The sequence below is a fragment of the Gordionus sp. m RMFG-2023 genome, chromosome 1, assembly GCF_954871325.1.
Source record: "Gordionus sp. m RMFG-2023 chromosome 1, tfGorSpeb1-WG-v2, whole genome shotgun sequence".
In the NCBI taxonomy this organism is placed as follows: Eukaryota; Metazoa; Nematomorpha; class Gordioida; order Chordodea; family Parachordodidae; genus Gordionus; species Gordionus sp. m RMFG-2023.
The window spans coordinates 33474890-33496424 of NC_088775.1; the positions used below are offsets into that span (position 1 = coordinate 33474890).

A 21535-nucleotide genomic window follows, 5' to 3' on the forward strand; every position below is an offset into this window, starting at 1 on the left:
TTTTTTTATAATCTATGGGCGGGCGGGTTCTCGGTTTAATAACCAGCCTATTGCAGACCTCTATACCCTATATTTTGTTGTTTATAATTTTCATATTTTTAAAATAAAATTCAGAGATGGGGACGTTTCTTCTAACAGGATCAACAATTTAGTGCTTAAAATTTTCAAATATAGGTAAGAGATGATATGATATACAAACATCGTTTCTTAATACCTTTTTTTTTGTTGATTGAAATATACCAGCTACTTTAATAGACTTTATATAAGATTTGGATTTGGGGAGAAAAAACGAATAAAGAATAATAGGTGGACTAGAATTGGTATTGCCAAAATCCATGGGAACTCTTACCCCATAGGTTATTCAAAGTTTAAAAAGAAATGTCAATCTATTTAGGAAACAAATTAAAAAATTAATTTTTAAAATCTTCGTAATTTTCACTAATGCCTTGCTTTTTTGTGAAATTCCTCATTTAAAAAGTAATTTTTCCTTATGTTGTCACATAGAAATCATTCTACTTTATATCAAGGTATATTAAATCTTTAAAAATGAGCAATTTACTCAGGATGAATCAATCACGAAGCGGTTCTTTGACGACTAAAAAAGATAATAATCATACATATATTTTTTTTCTCTCCAATATATTCACGGATCTTTTAGGTATCCTCACGTCTTCACCTCTGACGTATTGTGTGCCGTGCGTAGCGTGCTATGTAATCAAACGGATAGCCAAAGTTTATATTTTGTTTGCCCATATTTTCCCCCTAGAATGGATTTGTGATATCAAAGTTATCGGATTACATAACCATCTAATCATTTAGATAGTTCTACATTTTTGGGCAAAATTAAAATTCTCTAATTATAACTTAATGATGTAACGTTTATCTTCCTTTCCCCGCAATATAAGTAATAAGGAATGAATTGTTTACAAAATCAAACGAAAAATTACTTTTCTTTTCCTTAGTTCCGATATGTTTACCCTTTATGTATAAATTTATTTTTTAAAATTCAATTTATTATTTATTTACATGGACGAATCATGGAAGATGCAGTGACCTCAACCGTTTACAAAGGCTCGTTTTCTACCTTGACCCCTGATCTTGCGCAATTAAATGGAAACCTCTATTCGATTGGCGAATTTCCTTCTCCTTTAGGTGATTTTTATCTATTGCTGCTTAATGTCTTTTAACTAACCCTTAAAAATAAATTATTATAACAGCCATGACTACCCGATCCCCCCCCCTCCGATTCTCCTAAAAATATCACATAACTGGTTTCTTTATGGAGGTGTGCCAAGCTATCATATTATATATTCTGGTTTTTTGATAATAAGCAGATATAAATTAGAGCATGTTAATGAATATAATAATACGGTATATTATGTCTAGGGTATATTGGGTATAAGGGCTATATTATTTTTTTTAAAGACTTGGTTTGTCGTATCTGTATTCCAGCATGTGCCCAGTATCTACCCTATCAGGCAATTTTATCCCGAAATTTTGGGTTAATCTTGATTAATGTATAAAAATTTATCGAAGATCGATACAAAATTTCATGAAATAAATGTCTGAAATTCACAGGATAGATAAATATTTTACATATGCGTGGAATGCAAATCAAATATACCCTACGACATGATGCACGTTTAATACTAAGAGTCGGTGATTGATAATTCACAAGGTTCATTTGACATTTTTTTTATGGCTTCGTTTATCATGCACGCAATTGAATAAATTAAATTATGAAATGAACGTAAATTAATATTTCATTCCAATACTCGAATGCAAGTTTACTATGAAATAATATCATTTGAAAAAATATTATAGGTACAGATTTGCGAAAGGAACAAAAACTGGATTTCGCGTTGGATTTGGTAAATCATAAATTTTTTTTAATTCAAAATATTTATTTTTAGCAAACTATATTTTAACGGTTTCATTTTAATTTATCGTCGCTTAATGCTTATCACAATTTTTATTTTATTTTTTAGTTAGTTTTTTTAAAGATATTTTAAAGATGGAAGAGCGTAATTAGGAAAAAGAGGAGAGAAAGAATGAAAAAAAGAAAAAATTTAATTCCAATTTTTTTAAACAAAAACTCTTATACATTGAAACCAGCAAAATTAAATCAATAAAGCGTTTTAAACATAGATATTTTGGAAAGTTTTATTTATCGTGAGATTGTCGCGAAGGATGTGAGTTGAATATCTGCCTGCTACTATTATCATTTATTGCATTTTCAATCACAACTATTTCTTTTTTTATAGGTAAGAAAATATTTATTCGACTATCAAGGTTCCCACTGCGAACCAATTCCAAAGCATTTCTACATTAACATCATCTCAAAGTTGTTGGAGCCGGAATCCTTGCAAAGTATAAACCCCCCCCCCCCCCCCCCCCAATTTTTTTTGAAAGATTTCGAATTGTATGAAACTTTTTTCCCATTTATACTATATATTACTTTGCGGTTTTTCTTGTTCTGAAGTTGAAAGTTTACAAAATCTTTATTGGGATCTGAGGGGAATTACTTTTGCACAAGATTAGACTAACCTATGTGTTGTTATCTAACCTCTCCATATGTTATTGAAAATTTTTGTAAGAGTCGCTAACGGTGCATTTAATTTTTTGAAATGAGTTAGGTCTAAAAAAGGCTACCACTCAGAGCTCATACATAGTATATGTATCTCAGGATTAAGCTCTCGCTTTTAGACTGAGCGGAATTAGTTAGGCAAATGCACAAAACTAAATATATATATCTCAAATCAAAACTCTCTAACAAAATAATTAATATAGTAATAATGATAGAGAATAAATAAATACATAAATTATGTCTTATTTCCTTACAATAAATATTGATTTTTAAAAAATATTTTATTTCATTTACAGCAGCAATTTAAAAAAAAGTTCTCTCATCTCCAATCGGAAGACATTGTCATCAAAACTAACAATTTTCTTATACTAATAGACTTTTATATAAATGTTCATTTATATACAATAGAATTTTGTTATTTTTATACTACTTTAGCGAATTTACTCTCTATGTTACTTGTTATTTGACTTTATTTTATGAATTAATAATGTTACGTTTGTGTATAATATAATAAGTCTTCATTTCAGTGTTGGGGTTATGGGTACCCGTAGAATTGGGTTAGGAGTAGCGCTACCCCCCCCCCCCCCTCTGAATAATTATTTCGCATTAAAATAAATGGTCTTTCATTTAAAATAGATTTAATAATCTATATAATAAAAGTAATAAATTGAAATAATGTTATTACATTTAAATCTTCGAAATCTTTCATTGAAACCTATTTTATTATATATATATTTATTATATCGCCTTCTTGATAATAATTATCTTTTAAAAATATAAAGATATTTTTTTAATATCCTTGAAATTTTAGAAAATCCTAAATACTCTCTCTATATTTTATATTTGATAATTTTTTCCATTTCGCATTTAATATAAATTTATCTCATTTTATTAGCCTAATTTAAATTTTTTTTGATTAATTATCATGATGTTTAATTATGTGAAAGATAATATTTGGGGAGAAAAGGTTTTTAATTGAATTTATTAAATTTTAACAATCTTAATTTCTTTTGATTTAAGGCGATGTATTATTTTTCATTTCGCATTTAATGTAAATTTTATTTTATTAGCCTAATTTTGTTTATTATTGGGATGATGTTCATGATGTTTAATTATTTGAAGGATAATATTAAGACAGAAAAGGTTTTCAATTGAAAAATTTTAGCCTACAATCTTATTTTCTTGTATTTTTATATATATTATGTTTGATTATTACCCTGATAAATAGAAAACTATATTATAAAATTTTATATAGTTTAGAATTATATTTTTCTTAAAAATCTGCTAAACTTTCGACATTTTTTTAAAACTGACAATCCCCTCTGGCAAAAATTCAGCGGGTGCCCCTGGCTGGGGTAAAATATATTTTCTGTGACATTGAGAAGATTGAGTTCAAATTCTAGAGTCAAATTTTGGGAAAACTAATAAATAATATTCGCTAGACTTAGTTTATAATAATATACATTTTATATTTTTTTATATAAATGTATTTTTTTATATTTTTTTATATAAATGTATTTAGCATTTCTTTTCTTATCAGATTGAAATAGTAATAAAATATTTTAATCTAAAGTTATATTTCAACGATTTTCTTATTTTTTAATCTTTCTTGAGATATGTAATAATAGAATTATTAATGTTAAATTAGGATCACGCTTTTACTTTGCATTTTCATTCATCAAATAATGAAAAGATTAGTCCTTATTTGAACTTTCATTAGGGGTACTATGAGCAAGGCGCTCTTAGTGTTACTTCCACTAGGCAAATATGCTTCTTCCTCATAAAATTTATACATTACCTAAATTCGAAGAAAATTTAAATAAATTCTATTTCACGCGAATAACATTATTAATAGATATTGGTTTGGCTTATATTTTGTTTTTTAAGTTTTATTAATTAGTATTGTAACATTAATAGTTTAACCATATATTTATCGTAGTTATTCAATCGATTCATAAAAAACTCAATTAAACAACAATCAAATTTATATAAAATCAGTGTTGTTAAAGTAGCTCGCTACTTTTTTCAGTAGCGGTAGCTTTAGTGTGCTACTTTAAAAAAATAGCGGTAGCTCGCTACTAATTTTAAAAATAGCCAAATACACATAAGAATTGTTAAAATATATTTATAATTAATTCTAAATCATAGTCTTTTTATTTAATTTAGTTATTTAAATGTCTGAATTATAAATCTATCAAAATAATTTATAATGTCGACGATAGAGATTGATATAAATTAGGCCTTAGAAATTTTTTAAAATATTTCTAAATTTATCAATTTTATGTTGAATTTTTTAAGTAAAATAAAAATATGTGATTTTATTTATAGAAAGTAGACTCCATATAACATATATCGTTTATTTTAAGTAATTTTAATTTCTATATTTAAATAAATTCGGGCTGGATCGGCAAAATTTTTTAAAAAACATTTCGGGCCGGACCGGGTTTGAAAAATTTGGCCCGATACAGATCACCAATTGAAAAAATTTGATACAGATCAAATCGACAAAGTAATTTCCCTGAAAAATGATTATATATTATGGAATAACCTTTTCCTGAATTCGCAAAATATTTTAATCTCGATAAAAAAATTAACATAGGGTATAAATTTTATTTTAAGATGTGCGGGAAGGTTTTATCATTAAACTAGACTAGTGGCTTAACTAGTAAACATTTAAAAGTAATATATCCAACAAATTTAATATCAATGTCTAGCCCAATCCTTAATCTTTAAAATAAATGAATTACTGTTTCTATAATAGCTTTTGAACTAGAAGAGTTTACGTGAAAGTTGATTTTCTAGCCCAGTCCAAACATGGTATACTTAACTGGCCATAAGATATTATTCAAAAATTAAATATTACAATAAATAATTAAGATTTCATTTTATCATCAGACTCAGATAATATTTTAGCCTGGATGTTTAACACGCTTAGAATTAATCACTCATCTATATATTTATAAATTTTATCAAAACATGCTAAAGAATACTTATTTCAAACTTTTCGCATTAACCAATTTTAAGAGAAATTGGTTCAATAGATAAAAAATTAAAGGGTGGTGGCGGCCAGTTGTATGGCCATCTACTTATCCCCTATATAATTTTTATTATAACTTTGAATATATCCTAGCCAGATAAAAAACGCCATCTACTATGGATGATTTTTTTGAAATAAATAATTTTACTATTGAAAATCCTTTAGAGACATTTTTTTAAATCTAAAAATAGTCATGAATATTTTTGAGTATTTTTCTTATATAAAAATATGTATATTAAATTTAATACTGCATTGTATGCTAATGTTGAACGATTATTTTGTCATGACCTATACTTTCTGAACTCTAGACTTGGGAATGACAGTATGGAAACTACGGTCCTAATATTTCAAGCCCGGGCAGAGCAGAACAAATTTTTTCAAACGAATTTTTTTTTATTTGTCCCTAAATAAAAATTATTTGCCAGGCCAGAATTTATTTAAATATAGAAAAATCTAATTTTTTTTTGTTGTAAAAAGAATATTAACGCCTTGTTTCTTACAAGAATTTTAAAATATATCTACTTATTTGTTTTTCTCGGCCTTTATGTTTGAGCTATTCGTTTAAATTCTCATACAATATAAGTAGAATAAATTTTTTTTATTGAAAATATTGACTAGAAAATAATTTAAAAACAAGTTTTTATAACTTCTTATCAAATATAATATACAAAAAATTTATTAAATACTATAATTATATTGTGATTGGTTTTGCCACATACTTAAACCATGAGTAATCCATTTTATTAATATTTTTGAATAATGTTAATATACTAACAAGTAAATAAAATTAAAAAAATTAAAATTAAATTTTATGAAAATTGATATTCAAATATTTGCATAATTTTGAGAAGTTGGGGGGGGGGGTAAAATTTATATTAGCTTATAATGATATTTATGAAAACGATGAAATTTGCGATGGGGAAGGGATTCCCCCCTCCCTCATTGTTACGCGCCTGATGTAGACCGAATGCAGAAATAATATAATTAATTAGTGGTTGTTATAAAGTATATAATAGGTACCGAGATTCCGCAATAAATCATTTACGAACTATATGAATGACTTTAAAATTAGAAAAATATAATATAAGTCTCTTATTAATTGTCCTTTATTTCAGCGGATTTTGTTTTATTAACTTTTATTTAATTAGAGTTGAGTACGAACCATGGGGCTGGATAAGCTTGTGATGATATTTTTCTACGGGTATGGCAATTTGCAAAATTTTTAAAATAGGCCAAACGCTCTTATTACGATTAGTTTAAAAAAAAGATTACACCCTAATTGTCAAAAAAAAAATTTAAATGATTAAATTATAAAAATTTGTGTTGAAACTATAAAAACCAATAATAAAAATAAAATATCTTACAGAATTGATTTTAGTTTTTTATGGCATTAGCTGCATGTTGCAAAGATATTGTCTTGGAGATATAAAAAAAGTCGGTTGCTGTTTCTCACGGGGAGGGGGGCTTATTATTTTTCTCTTTTTTTAATGTTATTTTTATATATTAATATTGTATTTCTGACGGTATTAATTCATTATTTAGACAAAACTCATAAGTTGCTTGATCATATTGAGGTATATACACCTACTTTAAAAATTTCATTTTTTAAAAAAAGAGGAAATAATATTAAGCTTGTATGGAAGGATTTATATTATATATATACATTATCTAATAATAATCTGAACTAAAAATTAGTAGGCAAAATTCTCCTACCCCCCCCCCCCCCCCTTCTCCCATATATAAACGATGTATACAAATTTTAGAAAAAACTATATTAAAATATCTTAAATAAAAAAAAGATACATTAATTTAAAAATAAAAAAATAACCAATCAGAAAAAGAACCAATCTAATATTAATATAAAAAAATAAACAGAAAATAAATTTATTTACTATATTAATATTCTTCTTAAACTGGAGGACATCTTTACACTTCTTCCATCACACAAGTCCTTTTTTTGCTAAAAAATTTCTTTTTTATACCAAGGATTCTTTACGCACTTCGGACAACACCAATTTTTAAATATCCTATTCCTCTCCAAACTTACGAAAAAGGAATAAAGGACTTAACCGAAAAAATAGTAAATAACAGATTCAACGAAACCGCTTGGGCCCAAGCAACTCTTCCAACCAAATTTGGTGGTCTCGGCATCAGATCTCCACATGACTTAGCAATAACTACTTTCATATCGAGTAGTCTCTTGACAAAGCCAATAACCACCGCCCATAATTATAAAGAAGACCTTTCCTTAATCGTGGCTATGGATATTTGGAAAACAAGGATCAATGCTGATTCTCATACCCCAAAAACCCATAGACAGAAAGACTGGGATGCACCAGTGGTTGCTCGCTGCGTTAAAACTCTCTTATCTAGCATGCAATCTACCGACCGCACCCTATTCTCTTCCCTGCTCAATGGTACGGGACATGAGTTTCTTGAGGCCATCCCATCTACCAATCTTCAGCCTCAACTATCCAACAATGAATTTACCCACGCCATCGGCATTCGTCTAAATTGTTCCATCACTCACCCCCACATCTGCTCAGGGTGCAACTCGCCAGTTGACTCGAAGGGTAGACATAGTTTACATTGTCGCTCCTGCAATGGACGATTCATCAGACACAAGCAATGTAATACAATCATCCAACATGCACTGAAATCCGCCCAAATTCCTTCCACTCTAGAACCACAGGGTCTTTTTAGATCTGACGGTAAACGTCCTGACGGGATCTCTCAAATCCCATGGAGGAGAGGCCAACTTTTGGTATGGGACTATTCCTGTATTGACCCCTTGGCCCCATCCAACCACGCCATCAACATCCTTGACCAGAAGGAACAACTTAAAACTTCTAAATACACAGAAATAATGAACGATCATTGCTTCATCCCAATCATATCAACCACTCTTGGCACCTTTGGCAAACTCGCCTTAGCATTTTTCAAAAACTTAGGATCACAAATCAGCAAACTCTCAGAAGAACCTCGAGAGGGTTTTTTTCTTCGTCAACGATTATCCATAGCGATTCTCAAAGCTAATTATATCAGTTTCAATGGTAGTCTTCTAGCCAAAGAGCTATCCTAGACAACACTTACGTCTCTTTTTCATTTTTGTTTCCCTGCGTCTCACCATCTCCGTTCTTTTTTTTTATAGTATTATTATATATTTTTCAAACATTTTTAAACATATTAAAACATAAAACATTATATTTTCGTTTTTTTTAATACTTTATATTATTTATTATTTGAAAATAAATTAACATTAAAAAAAAATAATAAGCCCCCCGAGAGAGGGAGCAACCAAAAATTCGATATAATAAAATTTCTCTTCGTGATTAATAATTTAATTTTTAAAAAACTTTTTTTTATTCAATAAAGAAAAAAACCAAATATATTTGAAAGAAAAAATTAAATTATAATAAATGGGATATTTTTATTTTTTTTAAGGAAAATGAATTGACAAAAATAAAGAAGGCGAAACGTCGATGATTAGGCAAAAAGATAACTAAAAATATTATATTTAGAAAAATAAAAAACTTTAGATGAATCATTTTTTGAATTAAATTTGGCTCTTTTAACATTAAAAACCAGTTATATTTTATTATAAATTTGGAGTTTTTATTTTATTTCTTCCTCCCCTAGTTGGCTTTAGCACCTAGAGAATAAAAAATTATTATTACTTTGTCTATTTATGTAAATTTTTTTATATCTTTATTTTTTTAATATTAATTTAATTGTTTTTATATAATAATAAATACAATCATATCTTTTTTAAAGGGTTTTTTAAATAATTTTGAGATACTCTTTAAAGGCTTCAACTTTATATTAGAAAACCTGCTTAATAATGATTTTACAATTGTACGGTATAATCCATGCTTTTATTGAGCCATTATTATGTCAATTAGTGATCTGCGGACCTATGGAAATTTTCTTTTTAATTATAAAAAATAATATTCTACACAAGTAAAAAATATTATCGCCTTTTATCCTGCAAACATATTAAAATATTTGAATTTGCTTCATAAAATCAAATTATATCATGAAAAATTAAAATAAAGCCGGTTCGAATCGGGCTGTGATTTGCAGATCTCTAATGCCAATCATATTCATAATTGATAATAAATCGATTATTCTAACTTCATTTGCATAGGAATGAGATAATGAAAAAAAATCTAATTGTAACATTTATCATTTACCCATTTATCTTCTGCTTTCATTATCTTATTAAATGTGAATTGAGTTTAATGGAGGATTTCTTAAAAATTTTAATGATGATATCATTTTAAAATTTATACAAATTAGCTAATATAGTATAGCCATAAATTATATAAAGTCCCTCTTTTTATTGGTCATCAGACAAAACATTGTAAATTTAAGATCGGGGGGTTCAATTGAAAGACGGTATTAAATTTCTTGATTTTGAAATTTATTTTTTTGGGCATAATACATGATATTATAAAAAAATTTCAAAAACATGATTTACAAAAAATTAACCCTTCATTGCAAAGGTGGAAAATAATCACCCGAGAAAATAGGTGGGGTACGCTTAGACCCACATTTAGAAAAACTATACATTGAAATCAAATCAATTTGTAGCTATCATATATTAAATTAAATATAAATTAATGATTTTTATTTTAATATTTGTTGTTATTTTATAATTTTATGAAAACTTTTGATAAATAAAATATTCTTAAAATTGGCACAAGTTATTGAATACTATAAATTGATATTAAAAAATGAAATAATGATTATATCACTCTTACATCATGCATATCAAAGGTTCAATTATATAATATATTTTTAATTAATAAAAATATTATGTATAAATAAAGTTTTATTTAGGTTTAATATATCAATGTCTAAAGAGATGAAAAAAAGTTACACGGATGAACAGGTGGGGTCTATGTGACCTCTCCAAAATAACCATAACTCTTGAACTACTGAAAAAATCAAAATTAATTTTACACACACATAATTTACCGAAAAATGTTAAGCTAATAAAAGATTCTGGTAGAAATATCGAAAATTTTAAGTAATAAGGTTATTAAAAGGACTCGGGTCTACATAGTACCATCTATGCAATGAAGGATTATATATTATTATGTTCATAAAATATCCAAATCCCAAATAAATAACTTAAGGCTCAATATTTAACTCAAATTAACTACTGAGCCGACTCAACCAAAAGCTGGCTTGAGTCCAAATCTATTTTTAACTAAAAACTTGACTGAATTTGGGGATAAGTTGATTATCATTTTAACCATATTTTTAATAATAAAAATGTAACATTGAAAAAATTAATAGGGGCATAATCAAGAAGAGGGCCAGCAGCACAGAATATCTTATCAATTTTACTTGTTTTCGTAAGTATTATAATTAGATAACTAGAGATTTACCCCAAGCTTCCCTCACTCTTTTCTCCCTAAATATATTGGTACAATATGTATTATTTATAATAAATATAAGTAAAGTATAAATTTAACGTATCAGGTCAATTCAGCGAAACTTTTATCGCGAAACACTTTTTCGCGAAACTTTTATCATGAAGGAATTTTATAGCGAAGGTAATATCGCGAAACCAATTCCGCGAATTTTTTTCCGCGAAACATTTATAGCGAAAACAATATCGCGAACTTATTATCGCGAATTTATTTCCGCGAAACCTTAACCGCGAATACTTTATAGCGAATAGATTCTAGCGAAACTTTGATCGCGAACTCGTTATAGCGAATTTATTTCAGCGAAACCTTAACCACGAATACTTTATAGCGAATACATTTTAGCGAAACTTTTATCGCGAACTCGTTATAGCGAATTTATTTTCGCGAAACTTTAACCTCAAATACTTTTATAGCGAATACATTTTGGCGAAACTTTGATCGCGAACTCATTATAGCGAATTTATTTCCGCGAAACCTAAACCGCGAATACTTTAGAGCGAATACATTTTAGCGAAACTTTGATCGCGAACTAGTTATAGCGAAACTTTAATCGCGAACCATTTATAGCAAATTTTCTACCGCGAATGTATTTGCGCGAAATTATTATAGCGAGCGCATGACCGCGAAAATTGCGAATTCATTTTAAGTGAAATTGATATATTCAATATCAATTTACCAACCGAAGTTTCTTAAATCATAAACGCGAATGTTTTAAGAATATTTTATTACGTATTGTTTTTAATAAGCATGTAACCTCTATCTGATGTGATAGAAAATATATTAGTCTTTCTGGTCTTACTCACTCATGGTTGTAAGTATGGAGGGGACATTTTGGGTTAAGTTTTTACCAGAATATTTTAACCCCCCCCCCCCCCCACACACACACACATAAAATTTTTAAGTGTGCTTTATGTCATTTAAATGAAATACTTATTTTCCAATCTAGATAAAAAAATATATAGAAAGCTAAGAATTTTTTATTGATTTTCTCAGATTATTTTTAAAAATTATATAAGATTTTACTGATAATTAATGCCTCCTAATTACAATTTTTAGATAATGCACATCGATATAAATTTCTGATATAATAGTAACTAATTCATTTGAATATTTTGATCTCTCCTTTTTCTTCTTTTCGCATTTTAATAAATAGAAATAACTGCAAAGTTATGATTAATCAAAAGAAATTTCAAAATATTCTATTGGATTACATAAATTTGTAATATTTATGAAGAATAAATTATGGATATAAATCATTAGATCTTCAGTTATTTTAGTTTTTATTTTTGCTGATTTCACAAGTCTAACTAAACAATATAAAAATTAAAAAACGTAAAATAGTTTTCATCACTTTAAAATAATACCAGTTCAATTTAAATCACAGCGTTTTTATGAAAACACCGCTAAACGCTTCTACTCAATTTGTAAGCACTTTTACTTATTATTTTTTCTAATAAAATGGAATTAAAAAAAATCAGGATTTTTTGAAAATAAATAGAAAATGTTCCAAATCAAGAAAATAAAGATATTCCAATATCGGGAAACCAGGGCAAAATGGAGTGTTTATTTATTTACTCTTACATATTTTACCACGACAGGATGAAGGGGGGGGGGTGGTTTGTTAGAAACATTTTCTAAATTTTGAAAAAAGTATATAAATGAAGGATAATAAAAAATGATTATAAAATGTGGCTATATTTTAATATATTAAATAGGTGTCTGTCTATGTCTTATTCAATTTTCTCATTTTATAGATTGCAAAATTTTTTAATGAGCTATTGTTTAATAAAAAAAAATTATATTATTTTTAATGACGTAAAAAAAATAAAAATAATTTTTAAAAAAATATAACCAAAAAAATGATGTATTTTATAGTGTTGTTAAACGGCTCGTTTTGAGCCGATTTTTAAAAACGGCTAACTCAATATTTTAGCCAGAAAAATATTGCCTAAGCCTCAAGATTTCGAAAATATATGTCTATACATTTGTTCCTTCTATGAGCAAAATCTTCAGGCTTGGGTAATATTTTTATGGATGAGGTATTGAGTTAGCCGTTTTTAAAAATCGGCTCAAAACGAGCCGTTTAACAACACTAGTATTTTAATTTTATTTTTATTAATCATGACATGACATGAAGCCACCCAAGCTCAATTACATTGTTATCAAATCAAATGAGTATATAGAATATTTAAAAAAAGTTAACCAAATGCCAATATTTAAATAATTAATAACCTTAAAATTTTAGAGCTATAATATAACAAAATTAATGCAACCAATTTTTTTCCAAATTTTTATATCAAGGTCAATATCGTAACTTGAACTGCGAACTCATTGGAGGAGTATCATTGAAATTAGAGGGGGGATAGTTAGTTATGAAATAATAATTATTATTTGAATAAAATTGGAAAGGGATGAATGGTATTTTCTTTTTTTAATTATTTATATTTGGTAGGAGGTTAAAAGTTTTGAGAGGGTTGATATCATTTATAGATATGTATACAAGCCCCTGATTATATTCTCCGCAGTCCTTTTCTTAAGTTAAAATAGGAAATGGTATAGCAAGTATTCTTATTTTAATAGATCCATTTAGGTCATATTTTTTTATATCTAATTTACATATAGAATAAATATCCTTACAAAATAAATTTCATTATAAAAAGTTTTTTAAAAAATGATTTTTTTATTTATTGAATATGTGAAGGAAGTAGAGCATTGCCATATCATATCGTCTAAACCAATAGTTTGTTTGTGAAATATATAACTGAAGTGTAAAATTTTAAAAGAATCACTAATTAGGACAAAGACTGGTTAAAAATAACCATGGAAAAAAACATCGGACAAATACACCCCAATATAAAAAAATTTACATGCTTTAATAAATAAAAGGAAAATGTAATCCTCGTTTTAAACTTTGCCCTTTAGTGTAATACTTGAGTATTATTTTATAATAATATTTTTCTAATATTGTTGCTCATCAAAAATGATCATATTTGTAAGGGAAAACAACTATATGACTCAAGGGCTAGGAAAATTAGTTTTAAAATAATTTTATAATGCATGACGAAAGGTAGTTATTTTTGAAATTTAATTGTGGGATTGATGTGGTAGAGAAAGACTGCGTCACATATAAAAGAATTTGTAAATCTGCGTCACATATAAAAGAATTTGTAAATACTCTCATAAAATCTGTATCTTGATGAATGAATCTGTATGTAGCTAGCTAAATATTATACCAAAGTAGACCTTCCTATATTTTTGTCACAAAAAATAATGCAAATATAAAAAATTTGAGACTATTATATAAAAACAAATAAAATTTTTATTATTGTAGATAAGAATTTTAAAAAATTAAACATTCAATGTTATATTAATAGCGATTCCTTTAAGATAATCTAATCTTGATCGATTTTTGAAGTCAGTAACAATTGTTACTATTCTCGCATGTAGATTTCGATATTTTTTTCTCGTGGTAGAGGGTGTTTCACCAAAATTATATTGAACAATTTTTAACTCTGTCAACCCTTGTTGTTTTTTAAGCCTAGAATATAAATTATATAGTTTATTAGTAAATCTTTATACTTTTTAAATCATTTTAAAATAATAGATATATAGATAACTAAATTTCCACATGTTTGGATGGTTTGTTAGGAGGGAACTAAAGCATCTCAGCCACCCTTCAACCGCGTTGTTGGTTTTCGCTTCCCCGTTAAAAGTTGATTGTTAACAATTTCATAGTTCAATATTAAACAAAGCAGGTAGTCTGCCTCTTCCAAACGTTTTACCAACGTAAGCTTTTTCAAAAGTTTCAATTAGAGGCTGAAGTAACAATTGATTATTAGAATAAAATTCTGAGTTTATTAGTAATTCAAATGTTTCAACTACATTTAAGGGTGGCACAAATGCCAAGCAAACCATCATTCTAAGTTGTATATTAAATTCCACATCTGTTTTATATTTCTGAATATTTTTGAATGTTTTGCCAAAAGGATTGGCCAAAATGGAAATGGCAACATTTGTGTTGCGAACTGGGAAACACTTCATTGAAAGCTTTTACACTGGCCATTTCAAAATCCGTCATAATTTTTTTTGGAGTTGATATTAAGTTGTCACCTATAACAGTAAATATTCTTTTATATGTTTCATAATCCTTTCTATTGGTCAATATATATATGAGAGGTAAAACATTTTAATTTTTAATCCCATGAATTGTATAAATTTGCGTAAATAAAGGTGGCGACGATTTAAATGTACCATCAGAAAACCAATGTTCGCATGAAGCTAAGAAGTTATGAAATCCTCATACTTATCTGTAATTGAATATTCATGCGGAATTACCAGCTCAATAAGGCTGCTAGGATTCGGAGGTGCAAAACTGTTTGAACTCCGCGTTCGGTGAATTATACTTTTCATAAGATTCGGTGATGGTAGTGCCATTGATAAGGAATCACTTAATTGAGATACGTGTTTCGCCACAATAAAGTTGGAGTTTCCATAGTATTATTCAAAGCTTCATTCTTAATTGAATTGATTATTTTCTTGGTTACCATTTCGATTGGATTTTCTGGATGATTGTGTATTTCTTTATTATCTTTTATCTTACCATTTTTTTTTGTAAGTCATACGGGACATTTAAATATATCTTGATTAATGCATCTATAATAATTAGTATCTGAGACTACTTTATCCAGGCGGAACAAAATTTTTTAAGTTTAAGATCTCCTGCTTGATAACATATTATATAAGACTCCAAAATAAAGAGGAAAAAATGGCGAAAATATTTATAATTTATAACCAAAGGAATGCCACCAGCACGAGAAAATTTTTTTTTTAAATTTCGGCAATACTTTTTTTTAAAATAGTTATAATTCATCAAATATGTCATTAATTATTTGTTAATTTTTAGTGTAGCTATTTTTTTTATTATATTTTACAATTATTTAAGCTTCAATAAGAATCCATATCAAAATATTATATTTAAATTAATTGAGATTAATGCCGAGATATTATACTAAAATTTTTATCACGCTCCCCCCCCCCCTCACCCTCTAAATAAACAGAAAAGATAAAAAGATATCTATAAAGATCGTTAAATAATAAGATTAAAAAATATTTTAAATTGGGGAAATCCCTTATTTCACTTAAATGTAATTTATTTTTGAATTGCCATTCTAAACAGTAATGTTGTGGACTTTATTCATCTTCACTGTTTATGAATAGTGACTGCCAAAACCACGGTTGTGCATTTGACCAATTAAATATGGTTAAAATAAAATAAATATTTTTTTATATTGAATATCATCATTTTCTTTAATATTTTTAAATCAATTTTCTTTTTGTCTAAATCTTCAATCGATTTCTGTTTTAGTAATATTATTGTCACAAATCGACCAATTTTTTTCTGAAGAAGAAGAAGTAGATCTAGGAACTGTTAGTAATGTTACTTCTCTTAATGGCCATGGTGTTCAAAACTAATTCCACTGATTTTCTATTAAACAAGCCGCTTTTATTTCTGAAATTTATGATATAACTTGAAATATTTTGATCACCACCTTATGCCTAATCCTTTTATTATATTACATACTTCTTTAAATTTACTAAGATTAAAATGCTCTCCTTAATATTAGGAACTCAATAAATAGCAGCAATGTGAACACATGTATTTATATCGTTTTTTCTTTTTCAAACATACTTTTATATTCAGATCTAATAGAATATTTGACCATTTGACCAGGTCAAATATTCCCCCGTTCAATTGACCCGTCAAAATCTAGTCATTTGACTGGTCAATTGACTGACTTGCTAACCCTGGCCAAAATTGATTGTTAAATTTATAAATATTAAGTCATCAGACAATGAATAGGAATGCTTACCCAGATATCAATTTCGCCAGTAAATATCAAGATTTAACTAATAAACTCAATGATTAATATATTGATAAAGCTGAGTTCCTTGTGCGCGATTATATAAAATAAGAACTTCGAAGAAAAGGATAAGGATAGCGAAAAAAGTGTATTTCAATAACAAATTTCATAAACCAGATCTAAGTTTATTAATCATTATATAAATTTTTTAAGGTAAAAGAAAATCAAACTTGTGGTATTATGTAAATTTAATAGTGTACGAAATTTAACATTTTTATATTTGAATAATAATAGTTTAATTTTATATGTTTATTCTTCGAAAAATTAGTAATAGTTTAATTTTATATTTTTATTCTTCGAAAAATTATTATATTTAATATGCAAATAATTATGTATATATATGATTCAATTTTCAATAAAGAGAGTGAGAGTGATTATTTATAAAAATAAAAATTTGTTTTACATTAATTATAGTATCTGAAATTAATTATAGACAGAGAGATTCTAAATATTTCTAAATAGAGAAAGGTAATACGATAATATAATAAATTGGAATTATTTAAAAGAGTTTACATTATATTATTTTAGGTGTGCTCAAAAGTAAGTGGTTAGCATTCGTTATTATTAAAATTAATCCTTTATTTTATTTATATAGATTTAATATACCCTTGATTCCTAATTAGCTCTCCCAATACAACATTAACACCCTGAGTTAAGTTCGGACTTGTAACAAAACTATGTGAATTAAAAAAATATTATTCAAATAATATAATTATAAAAAAATGATTCAAAATAAATTAGTCATAATTAGCAATTATCGCGATATTTGTTTCACGATATTGCATTCGCGGAATAGTAATCGCTATTATGGATTCGCGATAAAAGTTTTGCTATAAAATCCATTCGCGATAAAAGTTTCGCGAAAAAGTGTTTCGCGATAAAAGTTTCGCTGAATTGACATGGAACCTAAATTTAATGTGTTTTACACTTATTTTATATTCTACATAAATTTATTTAACATCTCTGCTATATTTGAGCCCTGATTATCATTAAAATCTATAATTAAAAAAGCTTCATTTAACATGTTTAAAATATATAAAAATTTTTAGTTTTTTTAACTAAAATATTCTCAAATTAATATCAATTTAAATATTAAAATTTTATCAAAAAGAATATTGATTTTACCTTATTGATAGATTATTAATATATTAATTCCTTTGTATTTTACTTTCACCCCTTTAATTGTTCATTTTTCAACAGCAAAGTCCTACAACAAACTTGCAAAGACAAATAATAAATTTCTAAAAAAAATTAGACCTATATTGATTTTATTTCATTTTTTTCTCTTTTTATATCCATTGTAAAAATAATTTATATTTATTAAATAAATCATAAATCTAAACAACTTTTTATATAAATCCTTTATAAAAAATAATAATATAAAGAATGATTGTGCAAAAAAAATTTTTAAAAAATAATCATCACCAAAAAAATATGACTTGCAATTTATCATAAAAAATGACTCCATACTTTAACATAAAATACCATACACATAACACGCCCCCACTAATTGAAATACAAACTTCGCACTTCACCTCGCACCCGGCATGATTATCGTCCCTTTATGGTGTTTTCACGAATTTAAACGGTAATTAACTCCTTGAGTTTCCTCCCTTTGGGTGCCGATACTGTCGATTCCTTGTAGATATCATGTCTTAGTTCGACCTGCTCCATTTAATATTTGCACATTCCATGAATCATTTTGTCCCATTAACCCTTATATGGTTGATTTCCTTTTGATTATTATTATCAATAGTCCCGGCATTGAGTTAGCATACCTCTGGTATAATTGTCCCCTTTAATTTTCCTCGGATATATTGAACCATATTAAGATGAATATTTTTCTATCCTGAATTTTCGATCAATTATATCCTATTCATACTCCCGATCGTAATCTCCCCGGTTTCACGCCCCTTTTCAATTGATCTCGATGCAGTATTCCATCTCTTCCGTCGGTGAATTTCATTCGATTTAATTTGTATCCCATGTTTTCCTTGACAAATCCAGATTTCCACCTTCTTGTACCTCCATATATTCTTGCCCACACGGTTTGTCCAACTACAAACTCAGGCGTTTCCCTTATCTCACTTTTCATATCTTGATGTGGTTTCGGCTTTAATAAATCCAACCCTCGTTAGATACTAGATACTATCGTTTGAGCTACTCCGAACCTGGCCCATAGATTTTTCAGCGTTTTCACTATCACTTGCGTCGTTAGCCCCCTTACTTCTTCGTACTCCACCCCTTTGAGTAAGCATCCACCACGAGTATATAAATCTTATTTTCAAAATCAAAGAAGTCAACGCGTATCCGCTCCCACGGCTGAGTAGCCGTTGGCCAAACACTTTACTTGTCTTTATAGGGCATCCTGACCGACATATTGCATCAAACAATTCCTACTGATATTTTCGAAATCTCTATTCATCTCTGGCCACCACACATATTCTCGGTCCCATTGCTTCATTCTCTCCACTCCTTGATGACCCGCATGAATCATTGTCAACACAGCATCCTTTAATTTGAGCGGCACTACACTTCTATTTTTTCGTGCCACACATTCATACACAATGGCCAATTCTTTTTCTATATATTTAATAGTTTTGTCTCCATCTCGCCATGATGCATGCTTTGATACGTGTTAACTCGCGACTTTTCAATGTGGCCCTCTTAAGTTGTTCCCACGTTACCAGCCCTCCTTTAGATATTTCTACCATAGCCCTAATCAATCCGTACTCATCCTCTTCCTCCATACATTTTGACTCATCATCCTCAAAATCCTCTCCCGCTCCACCTCTAGAAAGAATATCCGGTAAATAATTTTCCTTTCCTCGGCGATATTTCACCTGTACGTCAAAACTGCCCACCAGTAATAACCATCTCTGTAACCGGGGCCATAGCATTAATTCCTTGTAATCCTTTTTGAAAAGATGTACAAGCGGTTTATAGTCCGTATAAACAACAAACCCGCGTTCAATTAGATATTCTCGGCATTTGGTTAATCTAAAGATGACCTGACGCCTCTTGCTCTATCACGGAATATCGGGTCTCTGCTGCTCTAAACATCCTTGAGAAAGATAACACCGGCCTTTCTACTTCATCAATACAATGTAACATGGCCCCCTACACCTTTAGACGCGTCCACAGCCTATAATACCTCGAAATCATTATTATAGCACACTAAAATAAGTTCTTTTTCAATTCTGCATTTCAATTCTTTAAAGGCCTCCTCTTGTTCATTTGTCCATTCAAATTTCTCTCTTCTTTTAACAATTGATACAATGGCCCGGCTATCTGAGCAAATCCCTCCACGAACCGATGGTAATTATTGACCATTCCCAAAAAGGCCTGCACATCAACTTTATTGCTAGGCCTCATCATATTATTAATTCAAGTTATATTCTTGTTCAAATGATCCAACTCCTTTTCCGTAATTTTCCAAGATATATTACCTCCGTAACTCCCAAAACACTATTCTCAGCACTGGCCCGCAATTTTTTCTTTTATTCTCCAAAATACCTCTTCCAATCTTTGTTCATGTTGTTCAGGAGTTCCGATCACCAGCACATCGCCCATATAATAGAAAACCCCCTCCATTTCCTGAAAAACAGCCGCCATTGTTCGTTGAAAAATCAGAGCTGATAAACTAAGTCCAAATGGAAATCTACAAAATGCAAACAATCCCTTAGGCGTAGTAATCGTTAATAATTTCCTTACCTCCTGTTTTACACGCAGCGGCAGTATGCATTCGAAAAATAAATACTTACCTTCAAATTAGCCAATATCTCTTCAATTCGCGGCAAGAGATACTTCACTTCCACAACCCACGGATTTAATGTAACCCTAAAATCTGCTCATAGACGAAGCTTTCCATTGGCCTTCTTTATCAGCACTAGCGGTGTTGCCCACTCGCTGTATTCCACAGGACAGATGCCTTTTTGTACCCATTGATCCAATTCCATTTCTACTCCTTTTCTCCATTCAAACGGTATTCGTCGTAACGCACAAAATTTTGGCACACAACCATCCCTTAATTTAATATCCACTTCATAGTCTCTGAGACATCCTAAATTTTTGTTAAAAATTTCCTGAAAATTCCGTACTAATTTCCGAACTCCTTCTTGCACTTTGATCATATCACTCTGCAATTCGGTTTCGTTGCGCAGATCCGTTTTCTTCATTTCCATCTCCACCCCTCGAATACTTGCTTTTCCTCCACCTTTTCGTTCCATCTCTTCGATTTCCACCGTGCTTTCCTCTGGTAACTCTATTTTCTTTAACGAACTCCTATCGTATCTTCCCCTACAGGATATCCCTATTTTCCCCTTAACAGTCCCCCTCATTTCTCACTAAAAAATTCCCACCTACCTTCCCTAGAATTATACCCCCTCCCCGATTTCTCTCCTAGCCTTATTTCCCCCTATTTCTCCCCTAGAATTACGAACCATATTTCCCCCGATTACCCCCAATGAGTCCAACCTATTACTCCCCAATGAGTTTCCCCTATCTCCCCAATGAGTCCTCCCGATTATTCCTCAATTAGTCCCTCCTA

At 28.8% G+C, this 21535-nt stretch overlaps 1 protein-coding gene across 4 annotated transcripts in view; it reads left to right on the forward strand.

Moving 5' to 3' along the window:
* The window catches only part of LOC135931356 (phosphatidylserine lipase ABHD16A-like), a 55056-nt gene extending 51756 nt beyond the window's left edge, over positions 1-3300 (forward strand). Inside the window, exons 16-21 of one of the 4 annotated variants that reach the window (XM_065468406.1) lie at positions 115-174; positions 659-732; positions 1045-1152; positions 1825-1871; positions 2265-2370; positions 2887-3300. In XM_065468406.1, coding sequence (XP_065324478.1) covers positions 115-174; positions 659-732; positions 1045-1152; positions 1825-1871; positions 2265-2370; positions 2887-2894 — 403 coding nt within the window. In that variant the 3' untranslated portion in view covers positions 2895-3300. Of the gene's footprint in view, positions 1-114; positions 175-658; positions 733-1044; positions 1153-1824; positions 1872-2264; positions 2371-2883 lie in introns of all 4 variants that reach the window. The other 3 variants (XM_065468405.1, XM_065468408.1, XM_065468409.1) reach the window with 3 other exon arrangements.
* Positions 3301-21535: the final 18235 nt, after the last annotated feature.